At 47.3% G+C, this 22,438-nt stretch overlaps 1 protein-coding gene across 1 annotated transcript in view; it reads left to right on the top strand.

The window, feature by feature from the left end:
- TM9SF4 (transmembrane 9 superfamily member 4) overlaps positions 1 to 22,438 on the top strand; it is a 107,899-nt gene that overhangs the window by 70,924 nt on the left and 14,537 nt on the right. The window contains exons 15-16 of the mRNA XM_068109977.2: positions 19,990 to 20,053; positions 21,287 to 21,406. Of these exons, the coding sequence (XP_067966078.1) occupies positions 19,990 to 20,053; positions 21,287 to 21,406 (184 nt within the window). The remainder of the gene's footprint in view (positions 1 to 19,989; positions 20,054 to 21,286; positions 21,407 to 22,438) is intronic.

The raw sequence follows: 22,438 nt of genomic DNA, 5'->3' as shown, positions 1-22,438 counted from the left end.
CATTGCCGATTATATCGCCACTCACCTTGGCACCTCGTCTCCGCACCTCTTTTGCCACCTGCAAACTCTTTATTTGGTTAGTGAGAATCACATCATGAGTTGAGCACCGACCTTGCACATATTCCATCACCTCCTCCTGGATTTCTCTTTTAGTTTCTGTCCGTCCCTTCTTAATTTCACTCACCTCTTCTTCCACTTCCTCTAATTTTCGCTTCACCTCTTTTATTTCCCGGTGCGTCTCCTCAAGTTCGTCCTCTAAGGCTACCGTGACCGTCTCTATGTGCATCCTCACCTCTCGGTCCTTCGTCTCCATTATCTCTGTCACCTCGTCCACCCTCATTGTCAGTCCCTCACGTACCATCTGACATTGCCTCTGTGTCGCTATTAATTCGTTTTTAATTTCTTTTTGTGTCGCCTTTAAACCCCCGATGATTGCAGTGTTCTTTTCCACTTGGTCCGCTAGTTCCCTTTGTCCGACTGTCAGCTGTTCTACTCCCTTCGTCAGACCCTCTATTCCCCCCTGTAACCTAGCCGTATTATTTCTCACCTCTTTCTCCATACGCTTCTCACCTCGCTTTACCTCCTCGCGTAGCCCCGAGACCTCCTCACTCACACCTCGTCGTATCTCCTCTTTCATCTCCTCCATCTCCTTTGTAGATGCCACCCTCATCTGTCCCAATTCATCCCTCTGAGCATCCAATTTGGTTTCTACCCCGATTTTTACCTCCTCTATCTGCTCTCCCATTTGTTTAATTTCTCGGGCGGATTGCTCCCCTATCTCCCGCAATTTGCCTTCCATCCTGTTTTCTAACCCCTCTAACCCCTTTTTCATCCCATTGTCTAACCCCTCAAATTTCTTGTCTAATCTCTCACCGGCACCCCTCGCTTCGTCCCTCATTACCCCTATCATTCTGCTTTCCATTTTCTCACTATCAGCCCTCTTTCTGTCTTCCATTTGTTCCATACTGTCGTTTTTTTTCTGCATTTCCACCATGAATTGGGCCATGAAGGCTTGCATTTGGACCGCGCTCATTGGTTCCGCGGCCGTGGCCCCCTCAACCACGTGCGCGAGAGCGCCATTTTGTGCACCTGATACCCCCTCAACCACATTGCCAATGTTCTCCTCCTCTCCTTCCTCCACATACATTTCCCCGAGGTCCTGGGTCGATTCTACCCCGTCTATCTCTCCCACCGGCATCCCGTCGCTTTGACCAGCCATGGCGCGATTTCAAAATTCGGGTTTTGTAAAACAAAAGCAATTTCGGTATTTTGTAATTTTGAGCGCGTTAAGCGCGCTTCGGGTCCAATCCCACTTCCCGACACCAATTGTTACTGTACTAACACAATTGGTGTCCAAAATTTGGGCTAAATAAATTTAGTCCCAGGTTCGAATCCCAACTCCTGACAACCAATTGTTACTGATCGCGGTTTAGATGTTATGATGGGCCGAGCGGATGGTCCAACCGCGACCGTTACAGGATCCCCGACTCACCCGATTCACCCAGAACTTTGGCCGTATCGCACCGCAGCTGCCCAATCTGGGAAAAGACTAAAACGACGAAATGCAAAGAGGAAAAGGAATAAGACGAGAAGACGGACAGAAGAGTAATTGGATTTATTGTACACACAAGCAAAAAGAAGGCAGTCACGTTTATTTACAACACAAGGCGCAGGTGACACAGTGCAAATACTAGCTTATACAGACTTAATTAACCCAGGGACAGAACAAACAAAACAAACTCACGTACACAAGAAGGGTGGAGAGGCAGGAGGTGGATGGCTGGAGGGAGAGGAAGGTCCAAGGGGGCTCTGCAGCACGATCGGCGCGTTTAGCAGCCGCCGTTCCTTCGCGGCCCTGCTCAAAACCGCCGTTCAGGCCCCAAGCTGCTGTTGTGGCTGCTGTGGACGTCGCGTGCTTTCCCAGGACTTGTCCGACTCGTCTGGTCCAACCCCTCAACTCTTTCTTGGTCCACTCACTCTTTACCACCGACTCCTCACCGCAACCAACGCAACCGACTCCACTGACTGACTCTCCTCACGCCACTTGCGCGCGCGCCTTTATAGCGCCTCTAGCGATCAAGCCGCCGGCCTTCAGGACACGCCCATCGGTGTGCTCACCTCGGCCCTGGTTGGTCATGCGACCCTCTGGCTCCCCCCTTGATGACGACGGGCGGGCACTTGTTCAATGGTGGTTTTGGAGGGGAGGTAATTGGCAATCGAGGCTCGGCAATGACGAAAGGGGATGTGAAGGAAATGGAGATTTTGGGGATGGGAATGAAAGGGGATCTATTCTCTTTCACTGGTGCAATGGAGTACTTCAATTAATGGGAGACACAGCCTTACCCTAAAACACAGAATAAGAGATAACTATCAAACAGGGGTATTCTATTATTTGGCTGACGTGTATGCTTGTGGACTAATTATGGGATGCCCTTTCACCTTTACACAGCTCCGGAGGCAGGGGGCGCAGAATAAACAATAATAATAATTTACACAATCAAAAAAATATACAGTCCTCATATCCGCAACAATACAATATAATACAACAACAACAACAACAACAGGCATTTTAAGGCCATTTTCCCTGCAAGAGCGGGGGTTGGCCTTGCGGTCCCTATGACAATCTTCTCCATTTTGCCCTCTTTTCTGCATCTCCCCTTGTTAACCCCCTTGCCCGCATTTCTTCTTCGACCATCTTTAGCCAAGTCTTTCTCTGTCTTCCCCGTCCTCGACTTCCTTCTACATTCATTTCCATCACTCTTCTCAACCAGTCACTTTCATCCTTCCTCAACACATGACCAAACCATCTCAAACTGTTTCCCTTCACAGCATTCATCACAGGCTCAATTCCCATCATCTTTCGCAATTCATCATTTGTCTTCCTCTCTCTCAATGATACTCCACACATCCACCGAACCATTCGCATTTCCACCCTTTCCAGCCTTCGTTGCTGCTCTACATTCATTACCCATGTCTCGCTCCCATAAACCATAACACTTCTCACACATGCAGCATACACCTTTCCCTTCAGCTTCAACGACACTCCCCTCCTCGTCAGCACGCCACTCAGTTCCCGAAACTTCTTCCATGCACATCTCACTCGAGCAACCGTTGCCGAGTCTGATCCACCTTCTCCATTGAGCATGTCTCCTAGGTAACAAAATGTTTTCACACCTTCCAGCTTCACGCCGTCTCCAAGATCCAACTCAACATTTCCTCCATCTGCAGCTCCCTCTGTGCACACCTTACACTTGAATGTAGCTGCCACACTGGTTAATGACCTTCTCAAACCACTACATTTTTGATGAACCCACTCAGCGCACATTGTGCTTTGAATGGAATTCACTCCGACACCCTTCCTGCACACAGCACATGGCCACTTCCCAGTTCTTTCCACCTCACTACATGCTTTACCACTTGCCATCACCTTTGTTTTTCCGATATTCACCTTCAGACCTTTTGTCGCCATACATTCCTTCCACTTGCTCATCTCTCCTTCAGTCCATCCATACTTTCTGCAATCAACACCAGATCATCTGCATACAACAACTCCCACGGTAAACCCTCCTTTACGTTCCGAGCCAGCACCTCCATCACAGCTACAAATAGTAGTGGACTTAGTACCGACCCCTGATGCACTCCCACCTTCACCTCAAACTCACCACTGTTCCCGTCCTTCGTCCTTACAGCTGTGCGCGCTCTGTTGTACATTGCCATCACTACTCTGATCAACCATTCCTCCACTCCGAACTTCCTCAATGCCCATGTCACTACTTCATGTGAAACCCTATCGAATGCTTTCTCCAGATCAACAAGCCAAGAAACAACTTCTTCCTCTTCTCCATCTACTTCTCCTGCAACTGCCTCACAATAAAAAGCACGTCTGTCGTTCCTCTTCCTGGCATAAATCCAAACTGCATTTCGTCAATCTTCACTTTCTTCCTTATCCTCTTCTCCAACACCCTTTCCAATACCTTCGTTCCATGCTCCAATAACTTTATCGCTCGATACGAGCCACAGTCCAGAGGGTCACCTTTCCCCTTGTCTAGAGGGATGAGGGTACTCAGTTCCCAATCCACTGGAATGCGGCCTTCTTTCACCACCAGATTGCAGATCTCTGTCATTCTCTTCACACCCCAATTTCCCGTTGCCTTCAACATATCTCCCACAACTCCCGTCGGCCCTCCCGCTTTTCTACTCTTCATTGCTTTTATCGCTTCCTCAACCTCCTCGGTTAGCTTCTCTGCCGGTCCTAAAACTGGGTTACTCTCTATGTTGCGATCCCATTCATTCTCTGCATTCAACAGTGTTTCCATATATCTCTTCCATCTTCCTTTAATTCCATCTGGGTCCACAACGATTTGTCCCACTTCATCCTTCAAGCAACTCACCCCCATCACATCACACCTCTCTTTCGCTATCTGCTTTGCAATCCTGAATACCGCTCTCTGACCCTCTTCCAAATCCAAGCGTTCTCCGAACATTTTCCTACATGCCTCCTGCGCCTTTGCTATCTCTTTCTTTGCAGCCTTCTTGGCTGCCTTATAACTTTCATGCTCTGCCTTTTCTGCACCCATACCCTTTGCCTTCTGCCACTCCTTGAACTTCTTCCTCTTCTCGTCAATCTTCTTTCCAACTTCATCATCCCACCACCATGTTTCCGAGTGCCTCGGTGGTCCTTTTGTCCATCCACATACCTCACTAACGGCTCCCAACAGACTATCTTTCATTGACATCCAACCACTTTCAAGCTCAACCACATCATCCTCTACGATACTCAGCCTCTCTTTTAATGCCTCCCTTACTGTCACCTCTTTGAACCTCCACACCTTCATTCTAGGTTGTTACTTCACCCGCCGAGCTCTCCTCGCACCTTTCACCCTTATGTCGCAGACAACCAAGTGGTGCTGTGAAACAGCTTCCTCCCCTTTGGATCACCTTTGTGTCCCGGAGGTGCCCCCTATCTCGCCTACCCACAAGCAGGTAGTCAACGGTTGTCGTCGACTCACCTGACGTGCATGTAACAAGCGTATTATCCTCTTTCTGGAACTGAGTATTACAAATCAGCTCCATCAGCAAACTCCAAAATCCTTTCACCTTCTCCATTTCTCACACCATATCCGTAACCCCCATGAACTCCCTCAAAACCATCCATACTCCTTCCCACATGTCCATTTAGGTCTCCTCCTACCACAACAACTTCCTTATCTTTCACGTTTTCCATCAGCTTCTCTATTGCACACCAGAACTTGACCTTCTCTTCATCGCTCCGACCAACCTGTGGAGCATATCCCGAGATGACGTTCACCAAGAGCTTTCCAATCATCATTTTCACCATCAACCTTTCACTCACTCTAGTCACACTCACCACACTGTCTACAAACTCCTCAGAAAACAGGACACCAACACCATTCATGCCTTCTGGGCACCCTTGCCACACAAACTTGTATTTCTGTCCCTGCCTACCCTTCACCATTCTCTCACCACTTCCGTTCCATCTCGTCTCTTGCACACAACATATGTCCACTCTTCTTCTGAACAATAATTCCACCACTTCTCCTGATCTCCCTGTCATTGTCCCTACATTCCATGCCCCAAACCTCAGAAACCGATCTCCACGTCGGGCATCAGACGTTTCGTCGTCATAAATGGAGTGATTTCCACCCTTGCTTCGATCGGGTTCCCCACCTTGAGTGTTGACGAGAGGGAGTGGGGTCCCCCACGGGGTACTTCGGGCTGTTCCCTGCCCATATGTAGTTGTAATTGTCATGGTTCTCTTTTTGAGGCAATGTTTTTTTTTATGGCCGGATGCCCTTGCTGACGCCAACCCTTTTAGTCGCCTCTTATGACACGCAGAGATACGGCGTACCTATTCTAAACCAGGGTACACACCGGGTTAACTGTTTATTCACGACATTGCGATTAAAGTGTCATGGTTATATTTACTATAAAAAAAAAATAACCACCTTTAGAGGCCATTTTTTCCCCGCAAAGCGGGGGTTGGCCTTTTTAGGGAACCATGGTTGTTGTTGTTTTTTTGGTCCCCTTTTTGAAGCAATGTTTTACGGCCGGATGCCCTTCCTGACGCCAACCCTTTTTGCCGCCTTTAACGACAAACAGGGAATTACCAGTGAACTGGTACTCAATTAGCCGACCTCGGAAGGATGACAGGCTGAGTCAACCCCCCTGGCGGGGTTGACTTCAGCGATCGATCGAAGTTCAGCGATCGACCGGGATTCGAACCCAGGATCCTAGGATCCTAAGCCAGCACCCTAGCCGCTAGCCCAATACCAGGGTTAAATTACTATATTAATTACTTTTAATTACTATATTAATTACTAATTTACTATATTAATATTATTCTTATTACGAAAACGATACGACTGAAACGATAAACTACTGTATTAAGAAACCTGGGCTTAATTTGTCCAAAGCGGTCTGAAGGTGAGGCATGAAGGCATGAATCCTGAGGTCTATACGTACCGTATTGTTGGAAGAGCCGTAACGCCGATGCTTTCAATATTTGATGATCAGTTTAACAATCGGTTTGTTTGTGTTTCACACTGAATGAAAAAATGTAAAGGTGGAGCATGTCGATTGTGATATATGACAGGTTCGACGATATGATCGGCCTGAACAAAATTGGAATTAAAATGGCGGTGTGCAGGGTCACTGAGAAATTGCACCTAAGTTGTTGACCTTTTGACCTCAAAATCAATAGGCTTCTTCCTTATGACCAATTCTCCCATTTGGTGAAGTTTCGTAAAGATCGGTTTAAAATTATAACCTGTATCGGATTGATATAAAAACAGACAGAATAATGTACAAGACCTTCCAATATGCTTGAAAAATATTTGATGCGAAGTGTCGAGTACCTACAGGTTAATGTTAACACAAGTGAGTGACACACACACACACACACACACGCACGCACGCACACACACGTTTTTTCAAATTTATACCCAAAGATTCACAATACATATTCCGGCTTAAATTGATGACGTGTTACAGTAGCTAAAAGCCTTCTGCATGGTTTACAGTAATGTTGATGAAAGAAAAAATCGTGTTTTAAGTTTTGTTCTCCAAAAAAAAAACAACGAAAATTATGGAATTTCCATATTTTCGCCTTTCATCTTTAAAGGTCAATATCTCAGATAAGACAAAATAGATCAAAATTCTACACATAAAAATGGAATCTAAGACTGTTTCGAGTTGTTTTGTGTCACAAATAATAAAAAACAATATTTTACTGTGTACTTTTATACTTTTAAACTTTAAAAGTATACTTTTAAAGATCTGCAATGCCTTTTTCTTTTTAGGGTGTTGTAATTTTTTTTTTGACAGTTTAGTGCATATGTAGTGCCTAAATTGCTCCAATTACCTCCCTCACCACAGGTGGATGGAGGTTATGTTTTCACCCCTGCCTCTCGGTTTGTGAACAAAATATCGCAAAAAGTTGTGGACAGATTCGGACGAAATTTGGCAGAGATGGTAGCGTATGGTAGCGTAACGACGAAATTATTAGATTTTGGTGAAGATCTGGATTCGGATCCGGCTACTAGAATTTTTAAGTGACACTTCACCACTGGGAGATAGGGCCAAAAACGATACATAGCAGGATATCTCAAAAAGTTGTGGACGGAATTGGACGATACTTGTTGGACCGGTTGGGTGTCTGACAAGGACAAATATATTCGATTTTGGTGAAGATCTGAATATTGTTATGGATTCGTCACTACCGCCTTTGTTGTTATGATTTACTTGTACTTGTAGGATTTTTATTTTCAGGTAATATTGTTGGTAACATTTCTGTGTGAAATTGAGATGACTTTAATAAATGGTAAAAAGAAATGTTTGTGAAGGAAAAAGGAAAATGCATCAAAGAAACAGGAAGAGAAGAGAGGAAGATGACCGGAGGGAGAGGAGACGGCCATGAGAGATACAGCCGTGAGTCGCATTGAGCTGACTTTTTTGATATTGGTCACGAATCAGTTGAGGCTTCCCGTGAAAGGGATTGTGACATCGTCTTATATTGCGATTGCAATTAAACCTGGTGGGGTACCTGGTGGGTGTGGGTACCTCTCTCACCAGCCATGGCTCTTCAGCAAAGGACTTCTGCAACTCACTGGGACTGACACAATCTGTCAATTTCCCGACCCGGATCTCAGTCAACGGAGTATCTTCTCTTCTGGACTTGGTTATGACTAACTTCCCTGAAAATGTCTGCTGCTCTTCTTCTGCTCCAATCGGCTCATCTGATCATGTGCTTGTTAAAGTGGACATCTCTCTGACCATTCTCAGAGAGCCTCCTCAGCGTCGGCGAGTCTGCCATTTCACTCAGGCCAACTGGCACGGTCTTCAAGCAGCCATCAATCATCTGGACTGGTCTCCCATCTCTACCGCCTCTGACATCAACTCATCCCTGGGAATTCTTCCAAAGTAAATTGCTCTCTCTCATGCACAGATTTATCCCATCTCGTCTTCAGTTGTCATACCCTTCCTCCCATCCATGGTACACGGAATCTTGTGGTGAGGCTGTTGCCCAGAAACAACTTGATTTCGTCCCCTGGAAAGCAATTCCAACGGAAGGAAATCTCATTTCCTTTCACAAAGCCTGAAACAAGTGTGTCCACCATCAGGAGAGCCAGGAAACAATATCTCTCCGTTCTCAAGACCGAACTCTCTTATCTGTCTCCCTCTTCCAAATCGTGGTGGCGTCTGGTCAAATCTGTTTCTGGTGTTTGTTCCCCCTCCATCCCCTCCCTCACCTCAAACGGCGACACGGCTGACTGAAAAACGAAAAACGAAACGAAAAACGAAAAACGATTTTTCATGTGAAAAAGCTGAATGCCTCAACTCTGTGTTTGCCTCTAAATCTTGTGTCCCAAACCCATCCCTCTCTGTACCCACCGTACCCAGTCGTACCCAGCTGCTCCTGGACTCTGTGTCCTTTCCTCCTGACAAGGTGGAAAAGTTTCTGTCAACCCTCGACTCTGATTCTTCAACTGGACCTGACGGCATCAGCCCACGGGTCCTGAAATCCTGTTCTTCCGCTCTTTCACTCCCTCTCTCTGTTCTCTTCACCCTCTCTTTTGCTCAAGGTCATCTGCCATCTGCTTGGAAATCAGCCAACATCACCGCTTTGCACAAAAAGGTGCAAAAACAGATCCTAGCAACGACAGACCAATCAGCCTTCTCCCAATTATCAGCAAAGTCATGGAATCCATCATTGCTTCAGATATCAAATCTTTCCTCTTCTCCAATGGCTTGATCTCTGATCATCAATTTGGTTTCAGACCTGGTCACTCTACTCTGGACATGCTGCTTCTGCTTTCTCAACAATGGATGGTGGTCCTCAATGCCAAACAGGAAATTAGAGCTGTCTCCCTTGACATATCATGTGCCTTCGATACGGTCTGGCACCCTGCTCTGCTCACCAAACTCTCCTCCTTTGGTATCCATGGAAATCTCCACGCATGGCTGTCGGACTTCCTCTCTAGTCGTAGTCAACGTGTGGCCCTGAATGGGTTTCTCTCATCTCCTCTTCCTGTTCAGGCTGGAGTTCCCCAAGGCAGTGTTCTGGGCCCTGTACTTTTTCTGGTCTTCATCAATGATCTCTCTGACTCTCTTGAAAATCATCTCTACCTCTTTGCTGATGACTCTACTCTCTGTCGCTCCATTCCTCATCCCTCAGATCGGCAGTCTGCAGCCTCCTCACTCTCTGCAGACCTGGACAAAATCACAGACTGGGCAAACAAGTGGAACATGTCTTTCAATCCTGACAAATCTCACACTCTTACGATGTCTCTCCGAAAAGACCGACTGGACAACCCTCCCATCCACTTTCTGAATAATCCTCTCCAAGAAGTTCTGTCACTCAAGCTTTTGGGTCTCACTATCTGCCATGATCTTTCCTGGGAAAACCACATTTCAAATCTGGCCTCCAAAGCCAGTCGCCGACTGGGCATCCTCCGTCGTGCGAAGTCCTTCCTTGGCACACCTGAGCTCCTCACCACATACAAGGCTTTCATCCGCAGCTCAATGGAATACTGCTCTCCCCTCTGGGCTTGTGCTCCTGCCTCACACTTAGCTAGTCTTCACGCTGTTGAAACCAAAGCGTTCAGAATCATTGGAATCTCCCGCGATGACGCTATCTCCGAGGGCCTTTCACTTACTCACCGCAGGCAGGTTGGTGGTCTTTCCGTCTTCTACCGACTCCTCTCCGGCCTTGCTCCACCAGCTCTCTCTCTGGGCTCTGTCCCCCAAATATTCCTACAGGTCGCACAAGATCTGCCTGCAACCCTCTTATGGTTAAACTGCCAAAATCAAGACTCTCTGTTCACCTTCACTCCTTCATTCCTCTTTTCTCCCGCCTCTGGAACAAACTCCCTCACTCTCTTCAATCCCACTCCTCCCTCCAGGTCTTTAAAACGGCTGTTCACCACCATCTCTTATCTTCTCCAACCCAAAACCTTGATCTTTTCTACCCCCCCCCCCGATAATTTCACCCCAAAGCCACTTTTTTGAGGTGCCGACTTCTTTCCTGGAAGTCCTTGGTGTCCTTTCGTTTTATACCTATCCTGCCTCCCCCCAGGCCCTCTCCCTCCCACACATCTCCCGATGTCCCTGCTCTCAAATGTTGTGTTTGTGTGCTTCCTCCCCTTCTCTCCCCATCTTGTCGACCGCTCCCCTTTTTATATACTTTGTTTGCTTGTTTGTTTGATAAATGTTAGCTCTTTCACGAGCCTCGACTCTGTATTCAAGAAAAAAAAAGAAAAAAATAGAACATTATTATCCGGAAGTAAAATATGTTTCAGGAAATTACCGAGAGATATTTATTCGTTTTTTTATTTGTTAGTTATGTGCGCATACACTTTAAAAAGGTTTATTTGAAATCTTTAATTTTCACAATGTAATTTACTTGCCATTTGTCATTTGATGATTACGAGACACTTCCTCTTGAGGATCGTGACAATTCATGCGTTGCGTGGAAACTTCCATTTCCAAAATGAATGCGACGGTCGATGAAGATCGCAGACTTTAACTGGATGCAGCAAGAAAACGAATGAGACGGGTGAACGAGTCCGTCGACGAATCTCAATGCAGACTTGAACAGGATGCAGCAAGTCAACGAACGAGACGGGAGAACCGCACAGGATGCTGCTGCAACAATGATGAGGAGGGTTGGAGAGGAGCGAGGGGTTGGAGAGGATCGAGGGGTTGGAGAGGAGTTAGGGGTTGGAGAGTGAGGAGCTCGGGGTTGGAGAGTGAGGAGCTCGGGGTTGGGGAGTGAGGAGCTAGGGGTTGTGGAGTGAGGAGCTAGGGGTTGTGGAGTGAGGAGCTAGGAGTTGGAGAGTGAGGAGCTAGGGGTTGGAGAGTGAGGAGCTAGGGGTTGGGGAGTCAGGAGCTAGGGGTTGGGGAGTGAGGAGCTAGGGGTTGGAGAGTGAGGAGCTAGGGGTTGGGGAGTGAGGAGCTAGGGGTTGGGGAGTGAGGAGCTATGGGTTGGGGAGTGAGGAGCTAGGGGTTGGAGAGTGAGGAGCTAGGGGTTGGAGAGTGAGGAGCTCGGGGTTGGAGAGTGAGGAGCTCGGGGTTGGAGAGTGAGGAGCTCGGGGTTGGAGAGTGAGGAGCTCGGGGTTGGAGAGTGAGGAGCTCGGGGTTGGAGAGTGAGGAGCTCGGGGTTGGGGAGTGAGGAGCTAGGGGTTGTGGAGTGAGGAGCTCGGGGTTGGGGAGTGAGGGGTTGGAGAGTGAGGAGTGAGGGGTTGGAGAGTGAGGAGCGAGGTGTTGGAGAGTGAGGAGCTAGGGGTTGGAGAGTGAGGAGCTAGGGTTTGGGGGTGAGGAGCAAGGGGTTGGGGAGTGAGGAGCTAGGGGTTGGAGAGTGAGGAGCTAGGGGTTGGGGAGTGAGGAGCTAGGGGTTGGGGAGTGAGGAGCTAGGGGTTGGAGAGTGAGGAGCTAGGGGTTGGAGAGTGAGGAGCTCGGGGTTGGAGAGTGAGGAGCTCGGGGTTGGAGAGTGAGGAGCTCGGGGTTGGAGAGTGAGGAGCTCGGGGTTGGAGAGTGAGGAGCTCGGGGTTGGAGAGTGAGGAGCTCGGGGTTGGGGAGTGAGGAGCTAGGGGTTGTGGAGTGAGGAGCTGGGGGTTGTGGAGTGAGGAGCTAGGGGTTGGGGAGTCAGGAGCTAGGGGTTGGGGAGTGAGGGGCTAGGGGTTGGGGAGTGAGGAGCTAGGGGTTGGGGAGTGAGGAGCTAGGGGTTGGAGCGTGAGGGGCTAGGGGTTGGAGAGGAGCGAGAAATTGGAGAGGAGTGAGGGGTTGGAGAGTGAGGAGCGAGCGGTTGGAGAGTGAGGAACTAGGGGTTTGAGAGTGAGGAACTAGGGGTTTGAGAGGAGCGAGAAATTGGAGAGGAGCGAGGGGTTGGAGAGTGAGGAGCATGGGGTTGGAGAGTTAGGAGCAAGGGGTTGGAGCGTGAGGAGATAGGGGTTGGAGAGTGAGGGGCTAGGGTTTGGGGAGTGAGGAGCTAGGGGATGGGGAGTGAGGAGCTAGGGGTTGGGGAGTGAGGAGCTCGGGGTTGGAGCGTGAGGGGCTATGGGTTGGGGAGTGAGGAGCGAGGGGTTGGAGAGCGAGGGGTTGGAGAGTGTGGAGCGAGGGGTTGGAGAGTGAGGAGCGAGGGGTTGGAGAGTGAGGAGCGAGGGGTTGGAGAGTGAGGAGCGAGTTGTTGGAGAGTGAGGGGCGAGGGGTTGGAGAGTGAGGCGCTAGGGTTTGGGGAGTGAGGGGCTAGGGGTTGGGGAGTGAGGAGCTAGGGGTTGAGGAGTGAGGAGCTAGGGGTTGGGGAGTGAGGCGCTAGGGGTTGGAGCGTGAGGGGCTAGGGGTTGGAGAGGAGCGAGAAATTGGAGAGGAGTGAGGGGTTGGAGAGTGAGGAGCATGGGGTTGGAGAGTGAGGAGCGAGGAGTTTGAGAGTGAGGAGTTAGGGGTTGGAGAGTGAGGAGCTAGGGGTTGGAGAGTGAGGAGCTAGGGGTTGGAGAGTGAGGAGCTAGGGTTTGGGGGTGAGGAGCAAGGGGTTGGGGAGTGAGGAGCTAGGGGTTGGGGAGTGAGGAGCTAGGGGTTGGGGAGTGAGGGGTTGGAGAGTGAGGAGTGAGGGGTTGGAGAGTGAGGAGCGAGGTGTTGGAGAGTGAGGAGCCGGGGGTTGGAGAGTGAGGAGCGAGTTGTTGGAGAGTGAGGAGCGAGGGGTTGGAGAGTGAGGAGCGAGGGGTTGGAGAGAGGAGCGAGGGGTTGGAGAGTGAGGAGCGAGGGGTTGGAGAGTGAGGAGCGAGGGGTTGTAGAGTGAGGAGCGAGGGGTTGGAGAGTGAGGAGCTAGGGGTTGGAGAGTGAGGAGCTAGGGGTTGGAGAGAGGAGCTAGGGGTTGGAGAGAGAGGAGCTAGGGGTTGGAGAGAGAGGAGCTAGGGGTTGGAGAGTGAGGAGCTAGGGGTTGGAGAGTGAGGAGCTAGGGGTTGGGGAGTGATTAGCTATGGGTTGTGGAGTGAGGAGCTATGGGTTGGGGAGTGAGGAGCTCGGGGTTGGGGAGTGAGGAGCTCGGGGTTGGGGAGTGAGGAGCTCGGGGTTGGAGCATGAGGGGCTAGGGGTTGGAGAGGAGCGAGAAATTGGAGAGGAGCGAGGGGTTGGAGAGTGAGGAGTTGGAGAGCGAGGAGTTGGAGAGTGAGGAGCTAGGGGTTGGAGAGTGAGGAGTGAGCGGTTGGAGAGTGAGGAACTAGGGGTTTGAGAGGAGCGAGAAATTGGAGAGGAGCGAGGGGTTGGAGAGTGAGGAGCATGGGGTTGGAGAGTGAGGAGCAAGGGGTTGGTGTGTGAGGAGCGAGGAGTTGGAGAGTGAGGAGCTAGGGGTTGGAGAGTGAGGAGCTAGGGGTTGGAGAGTGAGGAGCTAGGGGTTGGAGAGTGAGGAGCTAGGGGTTGGGGAGTGAGGAGCTAGGGGTTGAGGAGTGTTGAGCTAGGGGTTGGGGAGTGAGGAGCTAGGGGTTGGAGCGTGAGGGGCTAGGGTTTGGAGAGGAGCGAGAAATTGGAGAGGAGTGAAGGGTTGGAGAGTGAGGAGTGAGGAGCGAGGGCTTGGAGAGTGAGGAGTTGGAGAGTGAGGAGCTAGGGGTTGGAGAGTGAGGAGCTAGGGGTTGGAGAGTGAGGAGCTAGGGGTTGGAGAGTGAGGAGCTAGGGGTTGGAGAGTGAGGAACTAGGGGTTTGAGAGGAGCGAGAAATTGGAGTGGAGCGAGGGGTTGGAGAGTGAGGAGCAAGGGGTTGGAGAGTGAGGAGCAAGGGGTTGGAGCGTGAGGAGCGAGGAGTTGGAGAGTGAGGAGCGAGGGGTTGGAGAGTGAGGGGCAAGGGGTTGGAGAGCGAGGAGCAAGGAGTTGGAGAGTGAGGGCCGATTGGAGCGGAGAGTGAGAAGTGATTGGAGAGGAGAGTGAGGAGCGATTTGAGGGGAGTGTGAGGAGCGATTGGAGGGGAGTGTTAGGAGCGATTGGAGAGGAGTGTGAGGGATTGGAGAGGAGTGTGAGAGATTGGAGAGGCGTGTGAGGAATTGGAGAGGAGTGTGAGGAAGTATTGGAGGGGAGTGTGAGGAGGTATTGGAGGAGTGGGACTGGAGAGGCGTGAGGGTGGAGAGGAGTGAGGGGTCACATATTATGTGAAATAAATAAATTGTGTTCATTACAGTATTTCTGGATCTGATGAATTGCCAGTAACCATTTTGTAAAATTTAATGTGCAGCATCGAAATCAAGATGTCCAAATGTCACAAACGTCCATGCCCGTGGGATTCCCACGGGTGACCCCACTCGTATATACGAGGTGTGTTCAAAAAGTATGCGACCTTAATTTGTCGTGCGTAAACAAATGAAGCTAGGGAGGCGTTGATTGGTGCACGTATGTAGGCGATCCTAATGCGCACGCGTGAATTTTTTCCCACCTGCAGAAGCTGTCATTCGACGGCAGACCGCCGATGAGTGAGGAAGTGTAAGTGAGCGCCGTCGGATTTTCGTTTTTGACAAAATGACGGAAAAACTTGAACAACGCTACTGCATCAAATTTTATGTAAAGCTTGGCGATTCCCAAGTGGAAACGATCCGCAAGATTCAACAGGCCTTCGGGGACGAAGCAATGAGCACCACACAGATAAAGGAGTGGTACAACCGCTTCAAAGATGGCCGCACATCAGTGGAGAGTGAAGCACGTTCGGGTAGGCCCTCAACATCCCGAAATGAGATCGTCATTGACCAATTGAGGACCCTGGTGATGCAGGGTCGTCGAATCACGATCAGAGAACTTGCAGACGAGGTGGGCGTCAGCATTGGATCCGTTCATTCCATTATGAAGGAGGATTTGGGCTTCAGGAGAATCTCAGCGAAGTTCGTACCAAAGCTGCTAACGATTGAGCAGAAGCAACTCCGTTTGGAGATCGCACAGGACATGCTGGAGACTGTGAACAGCGATCCCAGCTTCCTCAACACAGTGATCACTGGCGATGAGTCCTGGATTTATGGGTACGACCCAGAAACCAAGTTGCAGTCATCACAATGGAAGCATCCAACATCCCCGAGGCCAAAAAAAGCAAGGCAAGTCCGCAGCAATGTCAAAGTCATGCTGACCGTCTTCTTCGACTCCAGTGGCGTGGTTCATCACGAGTACGCACCACACGGCACAACCATCACCAAGGAGTATTACCAAGAGGTTCTGCGTCGCCTTCGTGACGCTGTGCGACGCAAACGGCCGGACCTGTGGGCAGCGGGCAATTGGCAGCTCCATCACGATAACGCACCCGCCCATTCTTCACATTTGATACAGAGTTTCTTGGCCAAACACAACACACCTGTGCTTCGTCAGGCTCCCTACTCTCCCAACATGGCTCCGTGTGACTTCTGGCTTTTCTCCAAGCTGAAAATGCCCCTGAAAGGGACCAGATTTCAGTCCAGAGAAGACATCATGCGGAATGCGACGGACCAGCTGCGCGCCATCCCAAAAGAGGCATTCCAGCGCTGCTTCCGACAGTGGCAGAACCGTTGGGAGAAGTGTGTGGCAGCCAAAGGGGTCTACTTTGAAGGAGATTAGTGTAAGTTTGTTGTATCTGGATACGAGTATTTTTTATGAACAAAGGTCGGATACTTTTTGAACACACCTCGTATATATATTATTGGAGGAGGGGGTCATTTGTTATGTTAAAATAGGTATGACAAAAAATGTTTAAAAATCGACTTGGCTCATTGTTCACTCATTGAGAGTGAAGATTGATCTGAAGGCTGAGTCTTCTCGAGGAAGCATTTGTAACTGAGGGACTTCTTCATCACAGATGTGTATGTACTATACTACGCCTCTCCAGCAGATAGGAGTAGACTCAGCACATAACATCACAATACATCACAATACATCACAATCAAATGGGCAATGATGGGGATCGGGTTTGGGGTGAGAAACAGTCGTCGACGAAGTTGCTTCTCATTGGCCTGGAGTGGTTATGTTGCTTGCCCACATGTCAGACCGTGTCATATCAAAGATGAACCTCTTTGGCCATGACTACTTCAAACCTGTCTGAGTTGGCCGAGAAGGTGGTTGAGAGACATGATTCACAAATAATTTTGTGAAAGGTGAAGTACTAGAGGGAAAATGCGTCAAAAGAAACTAGTACATCTTGGGCAAGATTTTAGGCCACCTCCCACCCAGGCCTTGAAAGAGACCCCTATAGAGAACAGCAAACACTTGAGCAGCAACCCAACCAGGCTCACAGCTCAGTGTTGTCACTTTTTATGATAACTTTGAGAAGGGAAGGTGACAAAAACAGAAGTAAATGTGTTTTGGAAAGCATGCAACCTGTCAGCAAGCAGCATGGAGCTCCCACTGCCCAGCTTATAACTTATTCGTTCGTATGCCGCACAAGGCTGCGGGATAGCATCATTGGCTGAGGACGTGGCTGCACCGCTGAGTTTGGAATTTGTCCATGGTGCCGGCGATAACTCGCCGACTCTTCACAAAATACACCGTGGGATCTTTATTGTTCACCAAATAATGCTGGCAGACGGGATGCCCAGTTTAACTTCCATCTGAGGGATGGCACACACATTGACGAATCACCCTGCCTGTAAAACACCGGGATGACATTTTATAGCAGCATTGGGAATCAAACCCTGACTTGACAGCTTAGAGGTGACTGCGTACCGCTTAGAGGTGACGTTTGTCAACCCAGCTTATAACTGATTTAAAACATATTACCCTTCCTGTGAGAAGCTGTGTGAACAGCAGCAGTATAACAGGACAGGTGTGTATATGTGCATTTTCTTGGATTTTCATTGGTATGCCTACCTATTGTTTTCTCTCCATTCTTTTACCACAGCCAATGAATTCTGTAATCTTTCACTTTTTGCATCTCTGGGTAATACAAATTAAATTTCATCAACGTCAGATCATGGACATCTGTCTTTTATTTTGCAATGTCTTGCCCAAAGTTGTCTAACGTAGTTGGAATATTTATGCCTCCCCCGACAAAGTTGCTGGATGCATTAGGTTTTCAGGTTGTCCGTCTGTCCAGCTGTCCGTCTGTGATAGGTTTTTGTTACCACGATAACTTGAGAGCGGCTGAAGGGATCCTATTCAAACGTGGTGCACCTATGTATAATGAGATTGGTGTGGAACTAATTAATTTAGCCTTGAATGATAGATACTCAAAAATTAGTGTCCAAACTTGTTCAGAAGACAATCGACTGATTTTTAATGAAATGTGGAGGACTTTGCTTATGTTACAAGGAAGATATACATCAAAGGAATACAGAAAACCATTTGGCACAAATCCAAAAAGAACACACACACACACACACACACACACACACACACACACACACACACACACACACACACACACACACACACACACACACACACACACACACCAATTTCTAAGCAAAATCCTGAAGCATTTGTGCAGCACAGCCTTTCTTATACTTGTGAAGAAAAAGAGAATGGGGCTGGGCTGAGGGGAGGAGAGAGAGGAAGGGGGGAACGAGATTAGGAAAGTTGCAAGAGATTCAAGCGTGATGAAGGCAATCTGGTTTTGTCCATTCCTTTCATTTTGGGAGAGATTTGAGGTTACAGAAAATACAATTCTCAGTTATTGTGAAGCATACAGTTATAACATAATACATTTCCCATTTTGTCTCAGAACATTCGCATAACCCACAGTTGTGTTGACTTGAAAAAAGTGTGCAATTCATTTGATTCTTCAGAGAACGGCACTCCTTAAATGTCGTTGCTAAGTCACAATCTAATCTTTTTTAGTGGGATGTGCCGGCGTAACCTTGCATGGAGCTCAACACTTATTAAAAGTAGTTTTAGAAAGTTTCTCTCGGCTTTTACAAAATATTACTAATAATAAAATGTTTGTTCTATAATCCAAACCATTTGAGTATACGGTTAAAGTTTTACGAACTCATAGACAGTACTTTGGAAATCAAAGTATGCTTTGTAATTTTAATTATTGCGCACCAGGTGTGGAGAACGTCATGCAACAGCGATTTGGCCTTCATTTCCCCAAGATAAGAGTAACAAACGGCGGGAAGCTTTTCTGAGCAGGCAGGTTGCTGCAGCAACCATTTGCGCACGGGCCCGCCCTGCGAGAATTTGTCAGTTGCACAGATTTCAAACTTGTCCAAAGCTCTCAGACAAATAAAATAGAATACACTTAATGCTGATTAATATATGTATTTATGAAGCTTAAGTACCCAATTAAAACTTAAGTGTTTGCCACATCAGGTGGAGGCTCAAGGAAATCCACTTAACTTACACAAATTACGTACGCAATTAATTTCCTTCCACAACAAGATAAAGATGAACTGATTAGATTTTGGGGTCTCGATGTCATAGGTCATGTTAGGTAACAAGCCTGTTACTACGATAACTTGTGAACCAGTGATGGGATTCTGACCAAATGTGGTACATTTATGTAGAATGATGTAAAGATGAAATGATTCGATTTTGGGGTCAAGAGGTTAAATGTCAAAGTCTGTAATATGTCTATAACTGGAGAATGGCTGAAGTGATCGAATTCAAACTTGGTACAGGTATGTATAATGATGTGAAGATTAACTGATTATAATTTGTGGTCAAGAGGTCAAAGATCAAAGTCCATAATAGGTCTATAACTTGAGAATGGCTGAAGTGATCTCATTCAAACTTGGTAAAGATATGTATCATGATGTAAAGATTAACTGATTATAATTTGTGGTCAAGAGTTCAAAGATCAAAGTCCATAATAGGTCTATAACTTGAGAATGGCTGAAGTGATCTCATTCAAACTTGGTACAGATATGTATCATGGTGTAAAGATTAACTGATTAGATTTTGTGGTCCGATGTCAAAGGTCAGAGGTCATGTCAGGTAAAAATGTGATAACTTGTGAACAGCTGAAGAGATTTAAATTAAAACTTGGTACAGGTATGTATAATGATGTAAACATGGACTGACGAAATTTTGGGGTCAAGAGGTCAAAGGTCAGAGGTTATGTCAGGTAAAAATGTGATAACTTGAGAACAGCTGAATGGATTTGAATAAAACTTGGTACAAGTATTATAATGATGAAATAATGTGGGCTGAGGCATATTGGTCGACGTCGTGACGTCGAAGAGTGTCGTTCTAGTTAGTTCTTAACCCTTTGAGTACGGATGACGTCCACTGCCGCAACCCGCGAAAAAGTTTTGTGTACGGATGACGTTACTACACGTCATCGACTATACCTATACCTATAAATAGATCGTCAGTACATGGTTGCATTCCCGTAACCATATTGCATTCATTCCCACCATAAAAAAATCCCATACTCAAAGGGTTAAATATGCTTAGATTGTAAAAGAAATCTCTTGCATCCTTCCATGTAACCTCAGAGAAATGTGTCTGTGGCATTGTCCATTTGTTCTTACCAAAATGAAGTGTGATGATGTCTCTTTTGAGAGTTTGATTTCTCTTTTTCTTCTCATTTACCTTTTAGAATCCTGATGGCGGGAATATTACCGTTTGGTGCAGTGTTCATCGAGCTGTTCTTCATATTCAGTGTATGTTTCTTCCCCACATCTGCATCCTGCCACCACCATTTAACACCACTCCACAATCTTTTAGTGGCAGTGCCAGTTATTCTTGTTGCCAACCTGAGTAGTACGATAACAAAATCATACAATACTCACCTCACCATGCCTGTTCAAACACTGACAAGTAAATCACTCACTCGTATCTGAAACAGCATCCCCTTTGTTTGAAAGATTGTACACTGCTTATTTATTGCTTGGATGAGCAGAAGCCCATGGTAAAAATACCACAACAGAAAAGCCTTTGAGTATTATTATATAGAAGGAGAAGAGAAGATAGGACACCCTCCCCCTGGGGAAGCAAAGTTTGCTACTACATTGTACACTGTTGCTCAGCACACTAGCAGGGCATGAAGACTGATTTATACGAACAGCCGGCCCAGCGTGGGTAATGTGAGCGGTCGAACTCCCTCCTCCCGAAGAAGAAAAGTTGGCATCCCTAGCAATGTGGACGCCAAGGAAGATGGCGACAGGAAAATCGAAGAGTGGTTTGCAACATGGGACGACATCTCGTGTCTGACTAGGAGGGCGGGGGGGGGGGGGGGGGGGCGGGGGGAAGAGGGGGCGTGGGGGGGAGGGTTGAGTGGGTGGGGGTCAGCAGGGTGTGGTATATGTGTGCTGTTGGGGAAGAAGCCTTTAACTCCAAAAGGATTGACCCTCCTCGATGCCTTAGCATATTATTATATAGACTTGCAGGGGTACCCGGCATTGTCCGTTGCTGTTGTCTGTTGGCGTTTTAAAGAAATCCAAATTATTATTTTTTTCGAATTTTTTTGTGGGGGCCCAAAACACTTCCCAACACCCACAAAGGAATGGGGTCGGTGATCATTTAACATTACCTTTCACATAGTTCCAAAGGCGTAAGCACTAATAGAGCGATTATAAAAAAAAAAAAAATCCCAACTTTGTCTTTTCAAAAAATTCAAAATATTTTTGGCCGAAAACACTCCTGGGAATCACTGGTTAATGTCTGAAAGTTTGACCAAGATCTGTTTGGCCATCTCTGAGAAAAATGGTGACACACAAACAGAAAGACAAACATCCCTCTTACAGTATTGATTCAGTTGAGCATGTGAGATGCAAAAAGTTGGATTGAGATATTTATTCTCATCTTTAGCTGCTTTTCTCAACTTTTTTTAAACAACAATCTATGCTGTGACGTCCTGTAGCTGTGCACCAAGTATTCCCTCATGATGCCCACAGGCAATTTGGGAGAACCGTTTCTACTACCTGTTTGGTTTCCTCTTCCTGGTATTTATCATCCTGGTGATCTGCTGTGCCCAGATTAGCATTGTGATGGTCTACTTCCAGCTGTGTGCAGAGGTAGGGCCTGCCAAGTTTTTTTATTTTTTATTATTGTTGAGTACACAAAGTTAGGCTAACCCCCGCTCTAGCAGGGAAAATGGCCTTTAAAATGCATGTTGTTGTTTGTTTGGGGGCTAAGCGGAGGTGGGGGGCTGGTTCATGTCAATTCATCTTTATTTCCCATACTGTTAATGCATTTAAAAAATAATATTTTTGCAATTCGTATATCTAAGTTTTTGCTAAGCTCTTCAATCCCTTTTGCTAAGCCTTGTATCTGAGACAAGAACGTCTGACAACAGTGGCAGCGAACAATGTTATGACCGATAGACCTGTTCAAGTTTCAATAAAATTCCACTCACCTTCTGTACACAAAGTGAGAAACAGCAGTTTATGGAGCACCTTCAGACCTATGACTTTGGCAGGTAGTTTTCATGCATGTGTTTAAAAAAAAGTTGATATAATGGCTTAGGATTTTCTATATCACTTTTTATTGATACTCAATGATTATGTAACCTCTTTAATCAACCATTACGTAATCTGAGGCATTTTGCATTTTTGGCTGCATTTCCCACATATTTTCAAAGGTTCGAGTGGGAAGAGGGGATGATGGTGGGTGATTGTGGATGGAACATGTAATGTTATTACTTTAACTGCACCAATTATTCCTCGCTTTTTGTGGGGTCAGCTACAGCTGATATGAACCACCATCTCAAGTTTGTTTTTCATGATGAAAGAGTGGCTAATTGATAATATTTATCAACAATAGTTGTATCTTGTTTACTTAAATTGTAGAGATGCATATTTGTTTGTCGCAGAATATAAAATACATCACAAAAAGGTAGAGCCTTCAACTTGATGTTGTCCACAAGATGTCTCCTTGGGTTAACCTGAGGCTGTCCCTTTGGAATGGTGCCTTGAATGTCCTCACTCTAAGAGAGGATGATCACCTGTCCCTGCAGTCATCTGAGCTCCAGCATCGGAACATCAGTATTGCAGCACTTTCTGAGGTTGAGAGACTAGAAAGTGGTGAGATCATGGTAGGTGGCTGCA

This window comes from Myxine glutinosa, chromosome 3, assembly GCF_964187855.1.
Source record: "Myxine glutinosa chromosome 3, kmMyxGlut1.1, whole genome shotgun sequence".
NCBI lineage: Eukaryota > Metazoa > Chordata > Myxini > Myxiniformes > Myxinidae > Myxine > Myxine glutinosa.
Note: the sequence above shows the minus strand (reverse complement) of the source record. Positions and strands in the feature narration are given on the sequence as shown.